We start from the raw sequence: 27,839 nt of genomic DNA on the forward strand, positions 1-27,839 counted from the left end.
AGAAAAGTACACTATGGTGAATTTAGCATGTGAACTGTTATATTACAGATAATTCCCAACCCCATGTTTTTTAGCTGGCCTTTATTTGTTTGTGCTGGCCACACTGATTTGATTTCATGACTATTCATTTTATGAGACTCTGCCATTATTTGAATATCGGATATTGTTTGAAAATTTACAGTATGTCTGTAAAGAACACAAATGTAAAAATGCTCCAGTCATATGTATTTCCACTTATCACTGATACACAGAGATGTCACATAGCTATTTGTAGCTGATAAGATAACACCCACACCTTCTGTCTTTTACACTTACAGCTACAATTACTACAACTGCAGATCTAAGCAGAAACCTGCAGTCACAGTTGCCAGCTTGTATTTAAGGGCATTTTAATGTAAGGCAGGCAGGGAAATTACTGGTTTGGTCATTGTCCACTGCCCATGGCCAATGGGGGAATGAGTATGAAGCTCTCTGCTATCATCTGCACTGTGATGGTTGATAATAACTTGTCATACTGCCTCGCTGCTGCGGCTGCTGACATACCACTCATTATTACCACTTTGTACCGGCACACATGTACAGACATCATTATGCAGGAAACAGAGCAGACAAAGGCACAATCACATTTACCTTACTGCTTTAAAACCACAGGAAACTAAACTACTGAATTAGTAAGAACAGTATTGGTGCTGATTGTATTTGTGGCCATGCAGAGACCTTTCCTAACTGTTCCTTTAATTACATCATCTGTATTTCTTGCTTCATTTTCTTTATCTGTTCTGAGTGGTTAAAATTGTTTTGTCACAGATGAGGAAAACATCCAAATATGGAATACAGTTCCTGTAGGGATATTACGTATTTAGCTTGTGAGTATGGAAGTTTATTCAAAGCACAAACAAAAAGGAAGAAGGGACACCTGCACACTGTCTTCACTTGCTCAATAAAGATCCTTTAATATATACGACGTTTCAGTCAAAGACCTTCTTCAGGTATATGCTGACAAATGGAATAAACATCTTTATATATAAAAGACAGGGTTCACAGTGACCAATTAACACAAACATTTCATGAAAAGGTCCATTTTGCTGTCAGATAGAGTTTGCATGTAATTGATACAAACTGCTAAAACTGGGACATGAGACTTTGAAGAGAAAGTCTGCATAAACATGCAGACAATTCTGTCCCCACCTGCTATCAAAAGGTATTTTGCACTTATAAATCTATTGCTAAACACTCCACAAAGGTGACTCCCACATTGATTAGTGTTGAAATTTGTTTTGTGCTTTCAAAATAGGTTTTTATAGTGAGCTTGTATATGGTCGGAAGGAAAGAGACACTTTTACTAGAAAGTCAATGAAAATGTAAGGGATTGTGGTATTACACCCACTGCTTCTGCAAGTATGCTGTGGATAGCAGTGAATCAGCAATGGGCAATAGTGTGCCTTGATGTCATAGGTGTTTAAGTGTGTGTAATCATGGTGTGACAGGTTCAGGTCTGTCTACCTCATCTCCTGTCAGCTTTCTTCTTCTTTATGTCAACACACTAATACAAGCATAAAACACCCAAACAACCATGTCATAGCCATTCAAATGCATTATTTCCTAGATATAATACATTTATCTCATGAAGTCCTTTGGCTTGTCCTGTTGGTTCTCACTGTTGTTGTATTGTGTTGCAGTGCTGGAGTGGGTCGGACAGGGACATACATCGTCATCGACAGTATGCTGCAGCAGATCAAAGACAAGAGCACAGTTAATGTACTCGCCTTCCTCAAACACATACGCACCCAACGCAACTACCTTGTCCAGACTGAGGTTTGTATGTGTATGCCTATGTGTGCACTGAAATGTGTGTGAGCAATGTGTTGGGCAAATGCAGCTTTTATGTTATGAGAGCAGGGACAATGAACTCATTCATGCACTTCACTGTTTCCTCTGGTGAGTTTAGCGTCTTTAATAGTAGACAAACACAGTGCCATATGTCAAACCTATCTTAATGGGTCAATGTGTGTCATCCAACCCTCCTGTAGACACTACAGGTCAGATTATGGAATCACCAAATTCTAACGGGTTTGCATTATATTACCTAAAGTGGACATTTTATTTTGGCTACCAAAATAGAAAATTGGAATGGAATTGTTTTAAGTCAATTTTGTGTTAATGGGGATTCATTAAAGGTGAAGGTGTTTTTTTCCTGAGCATAGCAGTAAAGGAAAGGGCAGGGGGTCACCAAAAACATTAGAATTTATCCTCCAGGGACCATGAATATCCACAGTGAAAATATGGTTGTGTAGCTACACTGTAGTACTGTAATTTGTGCCATTTTATGAATCACAGTGTTTGTCAAGTTTTTCTGATACTGATGCTTAAAGAAAGCTCTTGGTCATAACAGTAGGAATCATCCTTTGGGGACGGTGAATATCCACAGTCAGTAGTTGTGGAGATCCAGTATCTTTGGACTGATCGACCAACAGTAAGACTGGAAAGAAAGACAATGTGAACAATAATGGTCAGAACCCACTTGGAATATAGTTTTTTTTCGCAAAAAAGTTACGCTGTCACTCACAGTTAATAACAAAACTACCATAGAAGACCCGATCAAACAAATCTACCATTGTAAAAAAAATAAACCTCCATTGTTTTGTGACCAAAGTAATAACTTCAGTAATATCCTTTGTTAAGTGTTAAGTCTGTCTTTTGTGGCAGCAGCTCCTGTTAAGTTTATCTACTCTACGCTCTACTGAATTCTGTTCAGTCTGTTTTTCTGTTGCATTAACTGACAGCCAACTCCTGTGACCATTTCGCTTTAAGCTAAACACATCTTAAAAAATATCATTAATCCATTTTGAGAGCTATGCAAAATATGCAAAAGAAAGCCAATGAAACCAATGGTTTAGGCATGCCAACCCCAGAATGAGACTTTATGTCTGCACACCCACACTGATCTTCCACAGCAGCTGTTAAACACTCCTCTTGTTTTCTGTCCACCAGGAGCAGTACATCTTCATCCACGATGCCTTGATGGAAGCCATCTTGGGGAAGGAGACAGAAGTGGCGGCCAGCCAGCTTCACAGCTACTTCAACAACATCACAACACCAGGACACAGCGGCCGCACACATGTGGAGAAACAGTTCAAGGTGAAGGGACAAATGAGAATCAGTTTTCATCTCATGTGACAGTTAGTATATTTAGTCACATAAAATACAAGTACACCAGTGGCATATTTGGTAATGAGTAAGATCTAGTTAGCTTACAAGCTGTATAAGCTTTATATTACTAGCTTATTACTTTTAGCTTACTATTAGCTTACTAGTTCAGTTATATATACAAAACATTTAAATAAGATCTTTAAATGTGTATAATAACGATAATCAAGTTCAGACGAATACAACAAATACTTCTACCATTTAAAGACATGTAGGTATCAGAGCAAAAATACATACATTTTACATTACATAAGAGAAGAACACCATATAATCAAGTAAAAAAAACAATATTAAATTATGTTTTGAATATGTATTTTGTTTATGTATTAGTGTTTTTATTTTGAATACAAAATCTAATTTTTGGTTTTGTTCCTGCTTCATAGCTAGCTTGACGCTAACAGCTGTTGGCTAGCTTAAACTGAACCTGGGCTGTGTTGCGTTCAGAGATCTTAGCTGGCATGTATGAACTGAACACAGCAGGCAGGTCCATGTTTTATTTCTGTCCCTGTTTGTAAAACTGAGCATTAATTTATGGATATTCTCAGTAAATGTCCAGCCCAATTTAACCCCTGATGATAACATTAAGTAACTAATTAATTTATAACAATGTAAATAAAAATCATAACAGAAACAGAATGGAAGGTGCTTATTATCAAAGGCCTGGGATTCAGGGCAAAAAAAAAAAAAAAAACATGATAGAAAACTCCTCCAGGAAAAACAAATCTGTAGTTTTCTGCACAGAACAAATTATAGGTTTTCAATGAAAATCACAATACAATATTGATTTGTTTTGATATAACATTTTTTTTGATCGATTTGTAAAGATTTCTTATCATGCAGCCCTGCTTTGTGTTGGTTGTATGTAGAATGAGGGTTGGTTGGGAGGTAATTGGATCTTGTTATTTCATCACATGTGCCACAATAAAGTCCAAAGTCTGGACTAGATGGAGTGAGTGTGCAAAACAAAAGCTTCCTTTGTTATGGTAATTCATTTATGCCTTCATGACAGGATTTGAATTTAGTCATTGTTTGTAGCTCTTGTGTTTTCCTCCTGGTCTTTGTGGTTGTTGCCCAACTTCTTTGAGCTAGTTTGGTTGCTGTGTTTTCTGTTCTTAGTGGGAGATTTTCTATTGTGAGCAGCTTTCTGTTTTATCTGCAGGTTTTGTTATAGAATCCCTCTGACAAGGCTGAAGTCCTTCAGAGATGATGATCTGATGCTAATGTGTTTACTTTTGCTGTTCAATAAGGGGTTAACCACACAGATTTTTCACAAATGTACCATACCTGGCACATAATAGGCCCTCATGATTTAGAGTAAATATTTGCACAAGTTTATCCTGAGCTAAAGGTAGCCTATTATTAGTCAACAGTCTGACATATGGGAAGTGTGCTTGTTTACTTAGCAGGAGTTCACCTAGATAAGAGGATCAGTTTCATCTCAGTGTGTGCATAGCATCATGTGTTCAGCTCTCGTTTGTTTACTGTCTTTTTCGCATGTTGTGTGTGTGTATTTAACACATGTAGATATATAAAATGAGTAGCTTAATGAGCAGTTAGCTTGTGCACTGGAGCACTGGAGATGTTTTACTGAGAAACAAGGGTTAAAGGTACCCTATGGAGCTTTTTTACACTTATATTTACATTAATTGTTTTTTCACCAAAAAGCCCTGTGAAAACCTTTGCAAAGCCAATTTTTTGAATATTTTGAAACCTGCATTGTTTACATATGTCTTTGTAGCTAGCAGTCCTCTTCCCTACTTTTTGCTGTTACATATATTATATACTAACTCTCCAGCAGTCCAATAGTGTGAAACCATCAGCAGAAATGTATATTGCGTTGCCTGTATGCATGTGAGTGTTCATTTGAGTCCTCATGCATAGAAAGGAGATACAATCGAAACAGGGAACCGCTCAAAAATGATTGCTCCATAGACTGTGTTAAAAAATTCCACAAGGTGCCTTTAAGATAAGGGGAAAGATAAATGGATGGGGTAAAGACATTGGATAAGATGAAAAGCAAGCATATGTTGCAAAATCTTTTAGTTGCACAAAATCAAAAAGCTTGGTTGTGTTTAGTTAGTTTGCAATTCAATGTGTGAGAAATTCTAACACTCCCTCCCTTGATCTTTTATGTTTCAGCTCGTTACACAGTGCAATGCCAGATTCATGGAGTGCTTCAACGCTCAGAAGGAGTGCAACAAAGAGAAAAATCGAAACTCCTCTGTGGTGCCATGTAAGTGTAACATGACATGTAAAAACGTATTAAATTTGAAATGAAATTGCCTCCAGCAGCAATAACCAAGCAGCAGAAAATACTAACTTCCAGCAAAAACAGCTGCAATTAGAAACCATTCACATTACTACACTCGGTGAATAGATTGTCTGTGAGTTTACAGCATTCACATTGTAGAAGCATGCTACATAGAAAATCAATAAACAGCACAAGTAAGCAGGTAAAAAAGTGATCAACTCTTCAAAGTTGACATACAGAACCTAAAACTTTCCTAATAACTGGTTGTGTGATCATACATTTCCAGGACTTGCTGTAATGTTTAACTTACAAAATGTTATACTGATACACAACATAAAGGCTATTTAATCAGATACCCCCAACATGTGCTATCGGTTTTAAAAATGTGAACAAGAAGGACAGCCCTGTGTGTGCAACTTAAGTATAAGAATATTTTTTTATTAGAAAAGCTCATTAGCTACAATAAAGTGTACTGCTCTATTGTTTACAGACTGTCTGGTCTCAGTATCATTATTCAGCTACTCTCCGTTATCTACAGCGGTTACATGATCTGTTGACAGTCACTGGCTGTTCCACAGTTCTCTGAATCACCAGCCAAGAATTACCAAGAACTGTCAACACTCAACCAGTAACAGCAAAAGAATGAATGAATGCACACAGAGTGAGCTGTCATTGTGATTGCTCTGTTCTAATAAACCATTCTCTCTCTCTCTCTCTATCTGTGAGCAGCGGAGCGAGCGAGGGTCGGCCTAGCACCTTTGCCCGGCATGAAAGGCACCGATTACATTAACGCCTCTTACATCATGGTCAGCACTTCCATTTCTTCTGTCAATCATTGATCTCTCTACTCTCTGCTTAATGTTTTAACTCAGTGCGGGTTACATCAAGTCAACATGACTGTGCACTCTCTCATCTAAAATAATGATGTCCAAATGCCCAATTTTTTCCTCCCAGCTCAACATTGATATCTTTAAACTCTACACGGGTCATACTTAGTATCCAAAACATCAAGTGAATCAGGATGAAATGTGGAAATTTAGGTGTGCTATAACAAAATGAGGGACTCTACCTCTAACCAGGGATACTCCAGCAATTTAGGATCGCAGTTTGAGGACTTGCTAAGGACAAATGTAAAAAAAAAAGAGAGTGAAACCCTAGCTCAGCCAATAGCTGACTAGCTAGTTCAGTATCCTGCTTTCACCAGCAGATGCCAGGTTTCACACAGATTTGAATCAAGCCTCAAAGCTCTCTTTAGTTCTTTAAAATGCAAGCAGATCCCAAATGTTCAAATAACCATCTGGTAATGAGCTTGTGATTTACTCAGCAGTGTTACATTTTTCAAGTCTGTCTTAAAACAATACTCTGGTGCACAAATGAACATAGACACAGGTTTTGGTTGCTGTAATCATTCCTCCTCTTCATAGTGGCTATTAAAAGATCCTTTTAATGTAAGTGATGGACAAAATCCACAGTCCTCCTTGTGTGCCAGAAGGTATTCCAAATCTTATCTGAAGCTATTATGAGGCTTCAGCAGTTAATTAGTCAAATCATCTTCCAATGTAACAGTCTTTTCAGTATAAAAAAATGTGGACAATATGTGCAACAATACACCAACAAGAATATGTGTTAAAACTGTGTTTTTAATTTGAACCTGAATCCAAGTCAGTCAGTGGTTGTGTAATTGGTGTGTGTGTCATTTTCCCACTGACATGTTGTTTTTACAGGGTTACTACCGCAGTAATGAGTTCATAATTACCCAGCATCCTCTGCCCCACACCACAAAAGACTTCTGGAGAATGATCTGGGACCATAATGCACAAATCATTATTATGCTGCCTGCCAACCATGGACTGGTAGGAAACACACACAAACACACGTACATACACGCACGCACACATGTACACACACATATCAGATCATGGTCACTTTTAGGGACATAACACTCCATCTGTTTCCTGGAGACTTACCCTAACCATAAGCACTATTTGCCAAGGCCTAACCTTAACTGCTGACCCCAAAATCAGCTTTTTCCCAATTGGGGACATGATTTTTGTCCCCAGTTGGACAAGCAGTCCCCATACAAGCAGTCCCCCAAGCAGACACACTCACACACACACACACCTTCATGAGCAAGAGTTCCATTCTGTGTCATTGTGGTTAGTAGCATAAGTCATACCGATGCAAACATGTGCTTGTGGGTCACACATGCACCCATACACACGCATGCATGTTCATAAGCATGCTTAAGCTTGACATCTGCTTGTGAGTCCTGTGTGCTTTCTGCAGGGTTTCCGTGGGACAGCAGGACTTCTACATTGTGTTGTTGGGATTTTAAGACCTATGGAGTAAAGACGTGTTTGCGTAAACTGCAAATCTATCTCACACAGGTTTTATGTGCCATAGTCATTTCAGCATTGCATGATGATGGATTTTGCTCCATATAAACTCAGACAATCTATATAGAAATTGCAGGATCAGAACTGAGGGGATGCAGAAGCACCAAGTTTAACATTTAAAGTGCTGCCTGTCACACCTTAAACCGGATTGGAAGTGAAAGTGACATGACCAGAACCAGACAGGACTGAGAAACAAGCCTGTAACTGAAAGCTTGGGTCACAGCTGAGCTTGACTTTCTGGTGTATTTTGTAAATTCTTGATCATGGGATCTCTTTGATTGGTAGCACATCCAACTAATACAAATTCCGAGACTCGATGGGTTATGTATTCCATAGGTGTGAAACAGTAAGAGATCATTTCACAAATCGGGGACTGCAAGACAACTGTTGATGTTCAAACTTGTTGTTTTTCCTCTTATTGTTGTCATTACATTAGTTATTTACACACTGAAAATGGAAATTTCAGTCCAAATGTTGCACTGAGTGAAGCTTTTCCTCACCTGTGTAAATAGAAAAATTACTACAGTAATACTGTGTCCTGTGATACATGGTTAAATGAACACAGTAGTGAAACAGTCTCTTCTTCAGGCAGAGGATGAGTTTGTGTACTGGCCCAGCAGGGAGGAGGCCATGAACTGCGAGGCGTTCACTGTCACCCTCATCAGTAAAGACCGACTCTGTCTGTCCAACGAGGAGCAGATCAGCATCCACGACTTCATCCTGGAAGCTACACAGGTTGGTCAGTGTGTGTGTGTGTATGTGTGAGAGAGAGAGAAACGGAGAACTGCATGTACTAATTAAATAAGTATGATCACACTGAAATGCTCATGTAGTGAAACAACAGAAGGACATATTAGTTATGAGCTTCACCATTTTGTACTAATAGGAAAAGCATTTCCAGATTTTACACCGGCAGGGAGAGATTGGTAAATGTAGTCTACGTTTTGAGGGTGAGTGAGAACAGAGCACCGAGTGTGATCGATGTTTGGAGCCTCCAGAGGAACTGCATCTGTAGAGTTGAACAAGCAACAAGAGTTTCCTTGCTCACCATCTTCAAAGCTGCTTGCTCTCAGTTTTTATATCCCTTGTGTGTAAATTTCATGTGGGCGAAGAGAAAACTCCTCTGGATTTGACCGGGAAGTGAGGCATCATCCTTTTAGTCTCCAGCTTCTAAGTAACATCAGGCAATATTCCAAAAAGATTCATAAACTACTGACAGCCCCCAGCAAATGAACAGAGCAACATTCCGTTCTAACAGGGCTCTTTGTCAGGCCTTTTGCCTTCTGTTTGTGTTTAGATCCAGCACCTGTAGACATTTTTTGGATGTGTATGCCCTACACTCTGCCTTTAATATTCCACTGTTGCCCATCAGCTTTCTTGTTTGTCTTAAAGGGTTTCACTGGCGATTTCCTACATTTTTCTTACTGTCAACAAATCTCATGTGCACAGTCAAACCAACAATGAACTACTACTAACTAATAAGTATTGTGTGTGTATGCAAAGCCTGATATATCTTATTCTTCTGTGCTGTAGACCTCCATTGTGCAAAAACTGTTAAAAACACATTGGTGAGTCACACCACTGCACTGACTTTGTACTACATGATAAAGTTCTCAAAGAAAAGTACAATGTCAAGAGACTGTGACAGGTAGCACAACAAGCTAGCAAAGCCATGTAAACAGACTGTGTTTCCACGCATGCACAGTGGTGGTTTACTATCACTATTTTTACTCTTTGGAGCCATTTCTAAATAGGTTTTGGTAACCACTGTCCCAATGGATGAAGAAACAGAGAAGAAGCAGCGGTGTGGCTCATTGATTTGTTTTTAATAGTTTTTGGACAACAACAGAGGTCTACAGCACAGAGGAATAAGATATATCAGGCTTTGCATTCACACACAATACATGTTAGTAGATCAGTTCATTGTTGGTTTGGCTGTGCGCATGAGATTTATTCACAATCAGAAAAATATAGAAAATTGGCAGCCTTATGCTTTAAAGACTTTAACTGTGAAATGAGCAACAGCAGATGTGTTTGCCAGGAATGGATCTATTGTCTCCTTATCAGAATGTTCCATGTCTTTCATATCTTTACTTGCAGATTGGTTGCAATTTCTGCTTATACAATACTTTTATCATTATTTTATCATTATTGAGCTTCCATAGTCCATATTTTGCCTCATTTGTTCAGGTACAACCTCACAATGTCAGCTGAAAGCTTAAAGAAGACCAATGATGTCTCATAATGAAATTTCAGTTGACATGAGAACGACTTCTGAAATATTCTAACAAAATGTGAACTTCTTTAAACCTTCTCATAGTCACTGAGTCAGCAGTCTCTGTCTTGAATGTGAATATAAATGTTAGAAAAAGAAAAAACATTTTTGATAGAACATTTTATTTAAATAGAATTTTACCAAAAAGAATTTGTCAGCTGTTGGAACCATAAGAGACCTCAATCTGATTAGTTTGCTTCACACTCCTGAGTTGAAGATGAATGTGGAAACCTTTCATCTAACTTCCTCTGTAAGTAACTTGTGTCTCTCTGTGTTGCTGTCTTTCGTCCTGTCTCACCCTCTGTCTGACTACTAGGATGACTATGTATTAGAAGTGCGTCACTTTCAGTGCCCCAAGTGGCCGAACCCTGACGCACCCATCAGCAGCACCTTCGAGCTCATCAATGTCATTAAGGAGGAGGCGGCCATCCGCGACGGACCAACCATCGTCCATGATGAGTCAGTCTGATTCTTTTGCTCTTTATTCTGTCAATACATCAAAACATGAGCTCATTTCTAAGTTGATACAGCTAATTATTATGTGTCAGATTGGAAAGGCTAAAGGAAAATGACAGCAGATGACATTGTACTTTATTGGTCCTGTTGGCATATTAAATTATAGTTGGAAATGATCAAATGAGGGGAACTAAAGCACTTGCTGTTGATCTTTAATGTATTTCCGTGTTGACTGGTTTATTCATCAGTCTTTGGCAAGAGTCAAATAGGCTGTTCTCATACAAAAATATAGGATAATCAAGCATGTGTGTACTCACAGCATGGTAGTAAAACGTACTTCTCCCTTTAAAATCCCTACTAATTTTTAGTCGACAAACACAACAGCTGAACAAAGACTTTGCTTAAATAAAATACAGTCTAAAAATTTGGCAAATTATGATTTATGTGAAAATTTTGAAAAAGCAGCTCAGCAGCTCTGGCTGGCAAACTGGAAGAAATGGTGATAAACATGCTGGTAAAAAAAAAAAATTCTTCCAGTCTGTCAGCTAGTTTTACTGAGGTGTCTTATCCCTATTTCAGTGTCAACTTTTGATACTTGATACATTTTAGCCTGTAATCAAAAAGTCTTCAGTTCGGATAAAAGTCTTCAGTTCGGATGGCGAGACCTGATCTCAGACAGAATGTTGACACCATGATGACTTGAATCTTTGCTGACAGACTTTTTATTTTAATTAAATTGCTGCATGATTAAAATGAAACTGAATACCATGTCATATTGATTTTGAGATTATACTATTCTTATTATTCCTAATATTAATTTTGTGTCCACTGTGCATACAGAGACACTGGCAGCATAACTGTAAAAAGAGGAAAGGCACATATTGCTTTACTTACAAACAGCCATCTCCATTACAACAAGTGACAGCCCCTCCAGCCCCGACTCCCACACCCACCCACAGATACTCCCACAAACTGCCCAATTAAACATAATGAAAGTGTCTTTAGTATTGACACACATTAGTGTTCTTGAACGACACTCTAATCCAGCAGCTATGCTCATGTTTATTCATTAGAATAATGAAGATTTCTTGTCGCATCCTGAAGAAGAAAAGTGACTAATTGAGCACTTCATCTGGTTGCTATGGCACAGCCAGCTCGCAGGCACCTAAGAGATTGTCAGTTAAAACTCGTCCTAATTGTCTGCACACTCATTATTCAGCCAGGCAGGGGTTGTTAGCAGCGGTTTCTGTGGTGCTCCTGACAGGGCTGCTAATGGAAGAGGAGACCCTTTACATTGTAAAGGGAACCCAGCGTTCTCTAGAGAGCCTCACACCGGGCTGAGCTGTCATTCTCAGGTGGATTCACACACTAATAAATCTTTAATCTCAGAGGTGACATCCATGATTTAGGACGGTTTTCACTCCCAGCCTGAGATGCTGTCAAGGACATCTCGTCTACACAGTGCTTCCAGATCAGGAGGTTTTTGGGTCCAGAGAATAATTTTCCTGTAGCCATTGGGTATAATCTCAGAGATTCAGTCAGGGGAGGCGGCAGCAGTAAGATCTTTGGTGAAACGTTGAAAAGAGGAAAATGGCAGCCATACCACAGATATGTCCTCCTGGGGGGATCAGAGACGGGCTCTGACCCTGAGTAATGGTGGTCAGTGAAAGTGCAGCAGTATATCCTGCAGTGACAGAAAGCACTTACACTTACAAGTTTGTCAGTTTTGCAAAATACAGTGAAAGCTACCAGGAAACTAACAAGAAAAATGACACAGGCACCCATAACATTTTTACAAATCTTTAGTGATAATCAATCAAGATATTACTACAGAACAGTTCAAGGTTGTAAAAACTATTTCACCATTTATACACACAAATACAGCAGAAAATGTTAGAAACTGAACTATAATGTTGCCTATTTACATATAAAATGAACTAAAACTAAAAACCTCAATTAAGGAAGAATAAAATGATGTGTATCATAGCAGATCTCAACCCAACTGAACTTTGGAGCCACATGCTTTCCACCATCAAAACACCAAATGAATGAATATGTTTTGGAACAATACTGCGACTAATATCATTGGGCATGCTATTTAAAAAAAACAACAAAAGTTTTTACTAAATGTCCTATTCTTCTCCACAACATCATTTATATGCAGTCTTTCTGTGCACACAATACTGTTTAAAGGCATTTTGCTATACTGATGATAATGTAAACCATAAAATGTAAAAAGCAGTTAGATGACATTAAACGGAGCAACCGTGAGTGGTTTCCCTCATACTGTGATTTCCATCTACAAATAGGCCCAACAGTACATTTTGTTTGGTGTAATTTTGGATGCTCCATTAGCTTTCCTCTAATGACACCTTTAAACTAAGTTGAGCATACAGAATAGAGAAAATGTAATAACTTCATGAGCTTTCTACTTGTGCCCAAAATGGCAAAATCTGTACACTGAACTAGTGCAGGAGATACATTTATTATATTATTACTGAAGGCATGCAAGCTAACCCCAAACCCTGTGTGTGTGTGTGTGTTTGTGTGTGTGTGGTGATCAGGTTGGGAGCAGTGTCCGCCGGCATGTTATGTGCTCTCACCACCCTGTCTCAGCAGCTGGAAAGTGAAGGTGCCGTTGATGTCTATCAAGTGGCCAAGATGATCAACCTCATGAGGCCAGGAGTCTTTACTGACATTGTGAGTCTTGACACCTGCAATGTAGATGATCTCCTGTGATCCCAGTTTAACTTTACTTCTTAACAATCCCTTGATAGAAGATGTGCAAAGAGTGTAGGAAAAGAGCGAAATGTGATATTTTTCATAATGTCACAGGTCAGAGTGGATTATCCTGCATATACCATGGCTGATTGCCACCAATCAAAATTAAAAAAAAGACTTAAGCATCAACCTGAGAGCAAATTTGCTGGCTTCCATGACGGTCTATGCTACAGTGTGTGGTTGTTGATGGTATTTTTTCAAATGTCAGTTTGTTAGAATTATGCTGAGTTTGAGAAGAAAAAACAGCATTTATTCTGGTATGGTAAAGCATGCTGCTCATTTATTGTTCTCACCTGATCTCCTCTCTGTCTTTCTTCTCTTTGGCTGTCTTTGTCTCTGTCTGTCTGTGTGTGTGAACCGGTCCCCAGGATCAGTATCAGTACCTATACAAAGCTCTGCTCAGCCTCGTCAGCACCAAGGAGAGCGTCTCGGGTCCTCTGGCCAGGAACATTAATGGGACCATGGCGTCCATGTCAGACCAGTCCGACCAGGCAGAGAGCATGGAGTCACTGGTCTGAGAGGCCCTTCAGGGGCCAGAGCTGAGCTGAGGGCGTCCTGTGGGTCCAAACCCCCTTCGTGCTCCCTGAGCCCATGAAAGAGGCACTTAACTTTGTAAACCGTCAAGGAACTATTGTGGACAAGACTTTTTGAGGCCTTTTTTGCCAGACTCTTGGTTAAAATGAATAACCTGATTACTTTTTTACACTGAAAAGTTTTTGATATTTATTTTTTTCGCCATTTTATGTCTTAATGTTCTCCTACTGAAGGGTTTGCACCTGCGTGTTTAAGTTTCACAACGGCGCCGTAGGCAACGAGAAACACTTTTCTGTCTTTTCTTGTTTGCACTATATAATGTCAGTGTTACTGCCTATACTACAGCTGACTCACTTGGCGTTTTTTTTCCACTCAAGCTCTGATTTTTTTTGACATTCCACAGCTTTGGCCCTTATTAAACCAACTGCTTCTGTGAAGGACATTGTTCTGCCTGCCACGTATCGTTGATTTAAGACAGTGGAGGGAGGAAGGCATGAACTCGTCTCCGCCTCAGTAACAAAATGCTGTTTGACTTCAGCTCAGCGTAACCTCCTCCTCTTCCCTGCTCATCTATACTACTCATATTACCACTCATTTATCACGAGAACCAAGATCTTGGAACCTATTGCCACAGACAAGTAGCTCTTGTTTTACAAAATTAATTTCCTCTTCACCTTTTGTTTTTTTTTTTGCCTTGTTTTGATGTCACTCTCCCTCTTATTAGTGAGTCACATCCATGTTAGAAATCCTAAGGTGGTGTAATAACTGCTACTGTGAACTTTTATTATTTCTTTGTATAATTCATATTATGCTTTTTAATATATGGAAATACTGTATGTATACATATATAAATATATCCTTATCATAATAACTTTGTGATTTTTGTACATGTCCTTTGTGGCCTCTCGTCTCAGGCCAGTTGATTTTCACTGCGTCCGATAGTTTACCACTCCAGTATTCACAGCTGATCCACAGCCGTCTGGAAGCGGACTCCCTCAGTCCTCTACGTTCTTGTATGCTGCTATGTCATCTGAACTCACACGTACAAACACACACATACAAACACCTCCAAATTTTTACATTTGAAACATTGAATGAACTTCAACAGGTGATGCAACAACATGCCATTCCTCATATTTTTGAAAAGTTCTTGTTTTTTTCGGTCATAGGTGCATTCTGACAGACAAGCACGGATTAAGAACATGGAGGCCTGTATGTGGAGCCCCTTGTTTACTCACAGCTACCTGTAGTTATGTGTCACTACAGGACTGAATCAGTATGATCTACAAGGGAACAGCAGACTCAACAACAAGCTCTATGCAACAAGTTGGTTAGGTTTTAGAAATCTGAAACAGGGTTTAAAACAGTCTTTGAGTTCTCAGTGTTAGTCTAGTCCACATTTGACTAGCCTCAACACAGTGAGCTAGGATGTTTCTTTTTCAAATTTATTAATTTTATTTGTGCTTATGTTGTCTGGATTGAAAAATTCAGCTAAATAATCCTTATCTTCAGCTTTAAAGAGTCTGTAGTACCTCTTTGATAATTGCTCATGGTGTAAGAATCTCATATTTTTCCTTAATTTGCAAATTGGATAGGAAGCTGTGATTTTACTACAGCATACTGTATGTGTAATTTGTCCTCTGATGAATCATAGCAAAATGCTGCATTTTCCATCACCCTGCAACCTCAGTAGGGTTGTCTACAAAGAGCTGGAATTTGTTGGTTATGATTTTGAATCCACTCACAGATTCCTGACTTTACATTTCAATTCGGACCAGCTGATCTCACATCTAAACCACCTGTATATCCTCTCTTGTATAGTGTTTACAATATGGCGGATCAGAGCTAGCGTTCAAAGGTGTGGCTAAATTTCACAGAAGACAGTAAGTGATACATAAACATGTAATCAGTGCATTAATGTCAGTGTTAAACTCCAATTAAATCAAGTGAAAAATATTCAATTTTTTCTTAACAAGAATATTCACATTTGTCTTGATTTTAATGAAAAAGAACACCATTCATGTCACAGCTGCTTTAATGTGCTGAAAGTAAATGTAGTTGTTGCGTTCATCATTTTTTAGTTTCTTTTCTTACTCAACTTATATAACAATGAAATTCTTATTTCTGGTTCTTATTTGATAAAAACCAGAATCAATAAGCAGATCTTTGAAAACCCACCCCTACTCCTCTGTCTAAAGGATAAGTCTGGCATTTTTCTATCTTTCTTATTGTCAACAAATTCCATCAAAAAGACCAAAACCAACAATGTCATATACCACCTCTCAATACTTTCTGACTTCCCTAGTCTGTCTGTGTCTCTCAGCCCTAAGCACATCGGTTCCTACCGAAGACAATAAACCTCACAATTTTCTTTTTTTCTTTCAAAAAACTCTTAATTCACTGAAACAGTTGGGCACTGTAGTTTTTAACAAACATTACTCAAACAGGAGGAAATAGTGCATTTGTTGGGGACTATTTTCAGCTGCAGATTCATCCACATTTGCTGCTCTAGTATTTCTGGCAGCTGGACGGCGTGTGTGGGATTGAGTCAAAATAAACTACAGTGTGTGTGTTCATGGTAATGAAGGAACATGTCACCCAGTGCAACAGTGTGGCTCACTGATGAGTTTTAATGGAGCTCTGTGACAGAGGAATAAGATATATCCAACTTTGGATTAGTAGATCAATTCATTGTTGGTTTGAGAATTTTGACTGGATTTTTTGACAGTAAAATATTTATAGAATATTGTCAGCCATATCCTTGAAATTATAACTAATAGGCAGCTGTTACACAATGCATTTACCACGTGGACAAAGTGTTGCTCTTCTCATTAAGCCAGCCATAAACACACAGAAACATAGGCATAAACTGTCCAATCTTAAAAGTTTCACTAGTTTCTTGACAAAAGCATCCACCATGTTCAAATCCAGGGCTCTGATTAAACTGCCAAGCGCTCTCTTTAACAATGTATGTCCACTGTGTATTATTATTATTTAACTGACTGCATTGGCAAATCTTCATTTTCAACAGTATGTTGATGAAAACAGAACAGGTGGAGGCCAGTTCAAGATCCGTGCTCGCTGACAGAGGTGTGATCACTCACTCCAACCTCCCAAGGCCTTGTGTACATAGTTTCCATTCCACACTTACTTCTCTCCACAGATGTATTTTTCAGTGGTTTTGTGGCCTATAAGCAAAGAGCAGAGTCTGAAATGTTTCCTGCTTTAGCTGCAGCAACCCCTCACACATACACACACACACACACACACACACACACACACACACACACACACACACATACATCTACACTTCCACATTTCTTTGACATGAGGATGTTCTAATTTAACCGCTGATTTTGATGATATTCTATACCTCTGTGATCGATGGCGTGAAATGAACACTTGTGGTTTTTGCATTTTGAATGAAAATGTGAAAACGTTTTTTTCACACAGCACAAAATAGATAATGTGTCGAATGGTAAAACAGCGATGGGGACAAATGTATTTTGATTTTGTTTTAAAACTTTTACCAAAGACTTGAATCCTTCTCGTGCAGAAAAAAAAGATGTTGGGCAAGCTTTTCTCTCTTGAATGGATGCCCAACCCCCCTAACACCATATCTGTATTTATATCAATGTCCTTACACAAGTTTACATCAGTCTCACTTCAGCATCAGTTTGCTTTAACTTCAGCAAGTCCTTACTTGCAATTATTGTTGTACATCATAAAGGGATAAAGTGATGCATCTAAAGATAAACTGAGCAGACATTACAGATGTCAATTTGCTTTTCTAGCAGTAAAATCTTTTAGAATGGGGGCTCCATGATTTAAAACTAACAGCTACAAACATTTTCTGTGTCTGGGACATTTCTTTCATTTATTTGTGAAAAACACACTTTGCCTAAGCGCTAGGTCACACCAGAATGTGGCACAGCAAAATTCATTTGCTTGAAAAATGGATGTGCCACTGTGGCTGCTAAGCTAACTTCTAGCATGCTAGTTAGCCAATAACATACTTGTTCTAGCTAGCCAAAATAGTCACGCTAGTTGTCTTGCTAGCAGTTGACTTAGTTAAAACAGTTCATTCAAGATTTTGTGGAACAGCTTGTACTCTAACAGAGCAGAGTTATATCAAGTTACATGGTGTGATACAACTAATATGCTAGCTTCCTCCATTTTGGACTCTCTATCTCTGTTCCCTCAAATGCCTGAGGTCTGAGCGGTGTAAAGAGTTTACAATTGTTGAATGACATGAATTAGCATGTCACAGTTCACCAAACTGGAAAACACTGCATTATCTCAATGTACATTGTCTTGCCTCTGTGAGCTAATCCACTGATCACACCGAATCCACTAAAATGAACTGGTTTCCAAAATTTCACTGTTATAAATACTGGTGTGACCAGGACCTTAAGATGGTTACTCTGTCATTTTTCCAGTCCCCATTTTCAAGCGATTCTGATCATTATGATCTTTTCCAAATGAAAAGTGTTTTGTGTTGCCTTTGAAGCGCACACAGTTGTACTGTTAATAAGAAATGTACATATATTTTGTTGCCTCTGTAACCCAGCCCTTCTCTGAGAACTGTGTATGTATTGACTGTCAGAGGAAATGTTCCATTATTTAGGTTTTGAAATTGCATCATCCAAATTTGCCGTATTTCTCTTTTCTAATATTAATTCTTTTGCCATTTCCTGACTTTATGTGTACCACAAAACTCTTGCAAGGTTTCCAATCTGACACGTGTCTGGTCCACAGTCACAAATATTTTCAGATAAATCTTTTGTCTCTCATTTGAACTCACTCATGGCGTCGCTGTTAGTGGTGGATCCTGTGGAAGCCAAGTGGCTGTCCGTCCAGCTTGTGGTCATCATCACATTCCAATTTCCAGATTCACGCCCTCTATTAACGATCAGGCAGTGATTGTGATATTACAATGTCCTCCTCTTTTGATTTCTTTGCATTTGATTTTCATCCTCTGGAGGCTATGATTCTGTTGTCAGATGTGTACAATAGAATAGCTCTCTTGCGAGTCACTAGATGATTTCCTATCCATTGACCTGTTTTGCAATGGTGGCTGTTCCTTCCTCTTTTGTAACATGAAATTAGACAAAACGATGGATTTCTTTTTTTGTTTCGTTGAAAGCTATATCAAAGCATTCTAATATAGTGTTATTTAATATGTAAATGGTATTGCTATACATAAAATAAAATATTGGTTTTGATGTAATTTTCTGAAATTATTTGTGTGATACCTTTTTTTAGACTGTACAGACTCTGATGCTGCTTGTGTTGCAGCAGCAGGATCTGCACAGAGAACTGCACACCATCCCTGGGATCAGGATCAGGCAAGAACAAACACATCTAGAGGGTAGTTATTCTCCTTTTCCACATGGTGTTAGGTTTACTATGCATTTTAAGGCACATTTAAAGAGCCAGCACTCCCTGCCGTTACAGCAATACTACTCAGAAAAAAGGACGGGAGCTGTTGAATGCAGAAAAGTGAGAAAATACAATAAGCTAAATACGTGCAAAAACCATAGCCTGTATAAAAATATGGACGCAGTTACCGTGACGTCACCCGTTGGTGGAAGGGGAAATTAGTTATAGAGACCAAAACCATTTTTTGTACCAGGCTGTAAACATGTTTATTTCTGATGTAAAGTTGGGCATTTTAACATGGGGGTCTATGGGGAATGACTCGCTTTTGGAACCAGCCTCAAGTGGCCATTCAAGGGACTGCAGTTTTTGGCACTTCCGCATTGGCCTCATTTTACAGCCCCAGAGGTTGCTGCTTGGCAAAAACCCAATTGCCACTTTTTCTACCATAATAGCCATAAAATAAAAATATATTAAATTCCTCAAATATTTGTTGAAAGCAATTTCAGGCTTTAAAATGTAACAAGTGTAAATGTATAAAACAAACACACACATTTTAGTGAACACGGTAAATTATGTATCATCTGTAAAATGTAAAACCACTAAACCAGCACCTCTGCATTTTCAGTTCACATAAAAGCAGGTGTCACTACACAATTTGACCGTCAACTGTGGATTTGAGTCTCGCAAACGCGAGTGGATCCGCCATCTTTGACAGCTGGGTACGGCAATACCACTTGGACAAACCACTACTGGATTTGAGTCTGTCAGTACACGAGCTGAGTGTCAACCGTGGATTTTACACACATTTTCACAGCATATGAGTTATTACATAATTTACACTCAGATCATGTAGTGACAGACTGAAATCCTGTAGTGGCAACATGTGGTTTGTCCAAGTGGAGTTGCCATACCTAGCTGTCCAAGATGGTGTAACCACTTGCGCATGCGCGACTCAAGCCCACCAGGAACAGCGCCAGGTTTTGACAAGAGTACCCAGCTGCAGGTAAAACACGGAAAACACTGAGGCAGACATCTTGGACCTCCGCCTCCACAGTTGACAGGAAATCATGTGACCTTAGCAGCAGAAGTTGATCTTCTTCGTCCCCATGAAGCAGCACACAGATTTCAAAAAACATGCAAAGTTTATTCATTAGAAATATATTTTAAAGTCAACTGACTCTCTTATACTTTACAATATTTTAAATTGAGAAGTTTGCAAGTCGTACAGATTTTGAAAACAGGCCAATATAAAGTTAATCAATTCAAAGTCAATTCTTTTCAATGTTTTATGTAATGTCAAATTTTTTTATTAAACAATTTCTTATAAACAATCTATTAAACAATGTGAATAGGCTCTGTCTAACTAGAAGAGCCTGTGGGCTACTGATGAAAGACAGTGACCCTTAGCACTTTTATTTAAACCTACACGTTACTCTTGTGGAAAAGAGAGGAAATCTGTGCTGGAAACCAAAAAACAAACTTTTTACACAATTCTGTATTACCTCTCTAACAATTCAGTGTTCATTTCAAAGGGGCCTTATTGCCAAAGCAAGTGTGAAATAAAAACAAAAAAAATTGTGATTTTGATCACTGTTAGTTTTGTTTTTACTAAGGGTGCAACAGATCACAAAACTCACGGTTCAGATCATATCACGGATTTGAGTCACGGATTGGATCATTTTTCGGGGAGACAAATAAAACAATAAAAGGAACTTTTGCCCATGGTCTTAAATGAAAACAACATTCAAGATGTCCAATGTTTAAATAAAACCTTAAAATATATAAAATATTCAAAGCTCAATTGTTAAATTAAATTGCAATATGAGGCATGTTACCTTCCTCTTTTAAACATGGTGAATGAAACAACAGCCTGTGTCCACATCATCAAAGCTTGATAACTTACAAACATGAACACACGTCTTGTTCTACAGCTCAGTTTGTTGAACGAGCCACCAAACAAACATTCACCGCTAACGTCAGTTAGCAGCTACGTAGCTAATTAGCTGCTCAGATGCAGCACATTAAACAGTGTGTAAAAATACCTGCATGTGTCACTTTGGATCCGTTAAATGCTGGTTTGATCGTTACTCTTCAAAATCCCTGTTAGCGACACGCTGTCTGTCCATGACTTGTACTTACAGCAGTTTGTTTACTTTGTCTTTAATGCGACATTAAATTTTGCAATTAATCTGCGGTTCACAGGCGTGCCGAACAGTCGGGGGCGATCCATACGTATCACGGATCAACTACAATCCATTGTACCACTAGTTTTTACTTTTTAAAAAAAAGTAGCTGCAGTTGTACCAATCTGCTGCTGGGTGTCTCCACATGAGTGGTCTGTAGTGGGCATTCAGGGACGCTGCTGTAGCGCCAGAATCCAGAGAACTGAAAGAAAAGAAGAGAGACACAATAATATGATAAAATGACAAAAACAACTAAAATAAAACCATAAACTCATTCAACAACAGTCTGTCCTTGAGAAAAAGCTGCTACACCAAACTCAGTGATATTTTGTAATACATTAGCGACAAACATTCATTACTCATCTAATATGACTTAAGACATCCATTCACTATGGTCTTTACAGTCTATTCAATCTACTGAGAGATTCGGCTACTCTGTGATTCTGCAAAAGAGCTTTTTACTACAATCATCTATAGAAACACTATATTAAATTATTAAAATAATAAATTATTATTATTTCATTATATATATATATATATATATATATACCACCACCACTGAATCTGAGCTTGAAGCTTTATGAATTTCCTCTTGTTCACCTCTCTCTCTCTCTCTCTCTCCTTCTTCCGAGCCACAGCAGCCACAGCAAGCAAAATGAAATCCTCATCTGTCTGTTAGGGTTAGAGTTAGGATGGATGGATGACCTTTGCTGGGATTAACATTCATTTTAGCTATTTGAAGCTTATTCTTATTAAATGACCCCTAAAATGGCTATTCAGTCTTTGTCCATTCACACATAAGAGAAGTAAAAGGAAAGACGTTTTTCCAACCTCTTTGTCTACTTATAGTTTCCGTAGGCATGTATGGAGAAAACATTGCATTACACTGCATTATGAAATCGGGAGCACTGTGACTGTGATTGTCTCTCTGTTTGCTTGTTGCTGCAGTTATTTTGTTGCTTTTCTTGTTTTACATCCGTACTTTTATTGTTGTTGTTGAGTATTGTTCATTTTTAAAGCATTAAACACATACACAACATAAAACACTGCATCAGCACATATTCACAGCATTCACAGTAAGACAAGCAGCTCCAGCAGCATCACCAGTCTCCATACTCTTTATTTTCTTTTTTCTTTGCAGTGTTGGTGATTTGAGACCAATATAAGCAAAAACTCAGAACGAATTTCACCTTCACACAAATATAAAACTTGGCACCTAGGTCTCTGAAACCAAAAGCAAGAAGAACCTACTTTCCCAACGGACGCAGACTCACCACCAGTATTGATTAACCGAGAATAAGCCTCTTTCAGCTTACCCCAGACCATCTTCCCAAAGGGTTAACCTCACTGTGGGTCTTGTCTGTGTCGAGCACAGCTTTAACACTGCCCTGGAAAAAAGCACCCTGTTGTGGTGCTGCAGGGGTTTGAGAAAACACCCCCCAGTCTTTTTTCTCACATTTACAACCACAGCCTTTTGATTCCTTTATACAAAATCTATATAAGATTAAAACACATTGAGTCAACCTTATTTATCTCACTAGATTCCCCCCCCCCCCACAATTTTTACTTATCAATTTTGATTTGAGCATCCACTGAGAGGTTTATATGGCACATTTTGTCCCAAGCAGCGCTCTCAGAGAGTTTAGCCAGGACATCATCCCCGACACTGAAGCTCTGACCTTACCCAGGCCTTAGATGCTAACAACCAAACTGCAGAAACAGAGACTCAGGAAGGCAAGATAAAAAGAAACTTTGCACTTACCAGACAGTTGTTCTCTTGGAATCCTTGTTTGTGATGCCAATATGTGAAAGAACTGATGGAGAGGATGTTAACCTAAAGTGAAGAACTTGTCACAGGATTGGAATGCCTTATGCAGGAACGTTTATTGAAGCTCGATCGAGGAGAACAGAGTTACAGTACAAGTGAAAACATTATGCAATGCCACTCAATTCTGCGGTCTACTTCCTGACGAGAGTATTCAAACCCTTCACCAAATCACGTAGTATGTTTACAGGTCACACCTCATGACCCGCTGCTCCCAGGATAGTAGATGGCAAGATAATGACCCATGGAACACAAATAATTCCCCCACAGTTATGAGTCTCAGGTGGACAGAAAAGCTGAATCAAAAATGTATTTGAAAAAAAAAAAAGCTTTACAATATTATGTTGGAATCATATATAGGCTGCAGCACTGTTATGAGGCCGAATATCATGCTGTGGAATCGGACACAACAGAGTAAGGAAAAGGAAGCAGCCACCAGAGCTACGTTATAGCCGCAGCCGAAAGAGAGGCGCTGCAGCTGGAGAGGCTTTGCAGCATCAACCGGTGCCTGGGGGGAATCGTCAGAACTGAAAACTCTGCGCTGCAACAAACTTTGCAGCGCTTGGTAAACCTGACTTTCTCACAGAATATTATATTGTATGTTGCCAACTCTGAAAACTACAGAACAGCACAACAGCCTGTCTGTGTTCCCTGTAACTTATGCGGCTGCATCCAGCTTGAGCACAATCAGGTCCCAGTTCCTCATCGTCCACAATGATAAAGAAAATGGAAAGAAACAGTGTTTGGCTGTAGTTTTTCACTCCTTCATCCACAATCGTTTCCCATACCAAGCTGAAATGGAGATGGTAGACTCAGAGGTTTTTTTCACTGTCCACCGATGTGCTCTGGCAGCATTCAGGCTTATGTGGAGCTCTTGGTAAGTTTGCAATGATCCGCATAACTAATCCTTACACACTGGTACTATAACTGGACTCAATGAGGAAAAAGGTTTGTAAATGGAAGCCTGAGAGATATAATGCTGCTCAATGCTAACTTTATCTCTGCTAACTGGCCGCTCTGCTGGGAATTGCATTTGTGACGCTCATAGTGATGAACCCGACTCTACAGCTCCCCTCGGCTTTACCCTAGCTCACTGCTGCAACTTCACTGGTTCACTCTCAGCGCTCTCATAGTGTCATTTTCAGCTCAGCAGGCAGCTGTTTTAAGCTGCTTTAAAAACCCACTGTACACTACCTGCTCAGCACCAAACAGCAAACAGACACAGTTAGCTGTAGACTAGCTGGTGAACATAGTGGAGCATTTAGCAGCTAAAGAGACAGATGCTCTATTTCCCTCAGGAATTGGTAGAGTTAATGTTGGACTTACATTCACCAGGTGATCAGAAACACATAATAATGTTGCTTGGTAGCTGCTGGATGTGGAAATAAGCAAATGTTTGCTAACAAGTTCAAAATATCAACTTAAAAGGTGATTTTTTAAAACTTATTTTACAACATTAAAATCCCCCAGACTGGAGATGCAAGGTTTTCACCCAACGGTAAAGCTAGTAGTTTCTTTTCTTCATAATTAGTTAGGATTCCTAAGTTCTTTGTCTGCTGATAACTGATTACTCATGTAAAGTGTTTTATCGATGGGTCCGCTTCAGCCTGATCTCACAGAATATGTGAAATGACCCAACCCAGTCTCACAGCAGTTCATGAAATAGTCACGGACTTTAATCTATACATTCTTGTACATAGACAGGCTCAGACTCAGCACAACTGTCAAACAAATATATTTCAATTGGAAGTATGTTTTGTGCCTGCACAACGTTTTTTTTCTGTCAGTTGGGACTCTGAAAGAAAAAAGGAGCTGTATTGTTTTTCTAATTTGTTGTTAATTTTTAACTATAACAGCTACATTACTCAACATTCAATCACTAGATTATATCCTTGTTTTTATTTCTTTATTTTATTTTATCAGTACCAGTCAATGGTCCATGTCAGTCTGGTTGGTGGACCTGATGAGTCAAATGTTGAGATTTACTATTACTGTCCTTTTCTGAAAGCAGGCTGCTCACATAAAACATGATAAAACCTGACAGTTTGACTGACAGAACCACTGAATGTGACAATTTAACAACCAAAGCAGTGGGATTAAAATCAGAGTTTTTGTGAACTGTTGGCTGGTGAGTGAATCGGACTAGCTAATGTTAGCAGGTTTATTTCCAGTCTGTCTGTGATGATGCATCAGCTGATTTTGTTAACAAGGATCCCTGATTAACTTTACACTGATGAGTTTAAGGGGATGGTAAACATATTTGTGTTATCAGATTTTAAATATCTAATAGTTAAATGGGTGAAAATTACTTTTAACCATATTTTACTCATAATTGACAGGGTCCCCAGCTGTTGACTATACTCACATGACAGCTGAAGTCAAGAGCTTTCTATAACAGTTGCTCCCATGTCTGCAGCCCCTTTTGTTGCTGAATCATAAGCCTTCAAACATGCCCTGAGGTAAAGGTTTAAAGGTCAGCATTTCAAAGCAGGAGCCATGTAGATTATTCATATTGACATATGTTACTCTCCAGGCCAAGACCTTTCCAACAATGTATTTGGTCTACGACAAAATTTACGACAAAAAACCTACCAGGAGTATTCAGATGGCTGTCACCAGCATTTTCCCCACTGAAGTAGATCACAACTGTCCTACTTCCTGCTTATAGCCACCGCTTATGTTTGGCCATTTTTAATATGATCTTTTATAATATATATAATGTACCTTTCTACCACATGCAACCAAAAATGTACTCTTGCATTGTATGCAGAATGCAGCATTTTTATTGCCAGGTACTTTACAAAGAAAGGAGTAAGCCTCCTGGAACTCTGTAAAACAGGGACACCTTTGACAACCGACTGGCACACACACACAATTACACTCACACACCTAAATAAGCATTAATGTCCAGTTCCTCATAATAATCTTTTCAACATGTCATCACTCAAATTTGTAAACTGGAATGTCTGTGGAATTGGTTCCCAGGCCAGAAAAATGAAAAGTATTGAATCACTTGGCCAACCTACAAACAGATATATGCTTATTACAAAAAACACATCTATCAGAATCAGACCATAAGAAATTAAAATCATCACAATTTGATCACTTATTTTCTGCTCTTTACAATACAAAACAAATATGTATGCATTTTAATAAACAAAAAAGTCTCATTAGTCCATAATACCACTATCAGAAGATCCCAGAGGACGTTTTATCATCATAAACATATCAATCAACTATAGCTCAGTCACAATCTGTAATGCTTATGGCCCAAACTCTGATGATCCTTTTTTCATATTTATCAAAGGTAGACATGCATCCAGTAATGCAGACTGTTTAATTTAACGCACTATTCATCATTACAACAAACAGGTACCATCATAGCCACCTTAGATGCAGAAAAAGCTTTTGATAGACTAAACTGTAAATACCTTTTTACCGCACTAGAAAGATTTGGCTTTGGGGAATCATTTATTAACTGAGTCAAGATTTTGTACACAGCTCCTTCAGCCAATGTCATCACCGAGGGACAAACCTCATAAAGTTTCACATTGCACAGAGGGACTAGGCAAGGATGCCCACTCTATCCCTCTCTATTCACCATTTTCATCAAATCTTTAGCAGCAGCCATTCGTCAGAACATCGGCATAAAAGGAATCCAAACACCCAAAATACAGCATAAGATCAGTTTATATGCGACTGATGTATTGCTGTTCCTACAAAACCCTCACTTATCACTACAAGAAACAATTAAACTTACTGTATCATACTCCAATATCTGTGACTACTCCATTAACTGCAACAAATCTTCCATTCCTCCATTACATAGTAACAGCTGGGATATGGTAGCCCATACATCACCTATTCCCTTATGCACGAGTAACATCACATATTTAGGTATTAATGTTTCCCCCAGGCTGTCAGAGCTGGACTCAACTTCACTCCACTATTCAAAAAAACAGATGATGACCTCCACTGCTGGATGAACCTAGCACTCTCCATTTTGGGCAGAATTGCCACTGTTAAAATGACAATACTTATTCTATCTATTTTCAATGATCCCAACCCAACCCACCATCAACTGGTTCAAATCTCCTGACTCAATCAAAAACCAAAAACACAAAGAGGGTTGCTCCACATTTTTACCATTATTCTCTCTATTCTCAATATATATATGCATGTATGTATACATATATATATACACATGTACACACACAAATGGATCCACCTAAATCAATCAGATATCACATGGTTAGATACAGAACAAACAAACACTTTGTAAAGACTTCAGATCTCAGATATACCATTTCCCAGCCAGACTATGAAAAGCCCTATGGCACCTATGGGTTGTTATGTATCGTTGCATCCGACGCTGCCAAGTACCACCACAGACTGTCCAGGAGCTCACTGATGCTCTGATCCAGGTCTGGGAGGAGATCCCCTATGACACCATCCGCTGACTCATTAGAGCATGCCCAGACATTGTCAGGAGTGCATACAGGCACATGGGGGCAATATACACTACTGAGTCACATTATGAGTTGCTGTG

At 38.8% G+C, this 27,839-nt stretch overlaps 1 protein-coding gene across 1 annotated transcript in view; it reads left to right on the forward strand.

Moving 5' to 3' along the window:
• The window catches only part of LOC121894315 (receptor-type tyrosine-protein phosphatase gamma-like), a 486,290-nt gene extending 471,262 nt beyond the window's left edge, over positions 1-15,028 (forward strand). Inside the window, exons 22-30 of the mRNA XM_042406838.1 lie at positions 1,680-1,815; positions 2,992-3,138; positions 5,347-5,440; positions 6,188-6,264; positions 7,183-7,311; positions 8,443-8,589; positions 10,446-10,588; positions 13,150-13,285; positions 13,735-15,028. Coding sequence (XP_042262772.1) covers positions 1,680-1,815; positions 2,992-3,138; positions 5,347-5,440; positions 6,188-6,264; positions 7,183-7,311; positions 8,443-8,589; positions 10,446-10,588; positions 13,150-13,285; positions 13,735-13,884 — 1,159 coding nt within the window. The 3' untranslated portion in view covers positions 13,885-15,028. The remainder of the gene's footprint in view (positions 1-1,679; positions 1,816-2,991; positions 3,139-5,346; positions 5,441-6,187; positions 6,265-7,182; positions 7,312-8,442; positions 8,590-10,445; positions 10,589-13,149; positions 13,286-13,734) is intronic.
• Positions 15,029-27,839: the final 12,811 nt, after the last annotated feature.

Source organism: Thunnus maccoyii, chromosome 3 (assembly GCF_910596095.1).
Source record: "Thunnus maccoyii chromosome 3, fThuMac1.1, whole genome shotgun sequence".
Taxonomy (NCBI): domain Eukaryota; kingdom Metazoa; phylum Chordata; class Actinopteri; order Scombriformes; family Scombridae; genus Thunnus; species Thunnus maccoyii.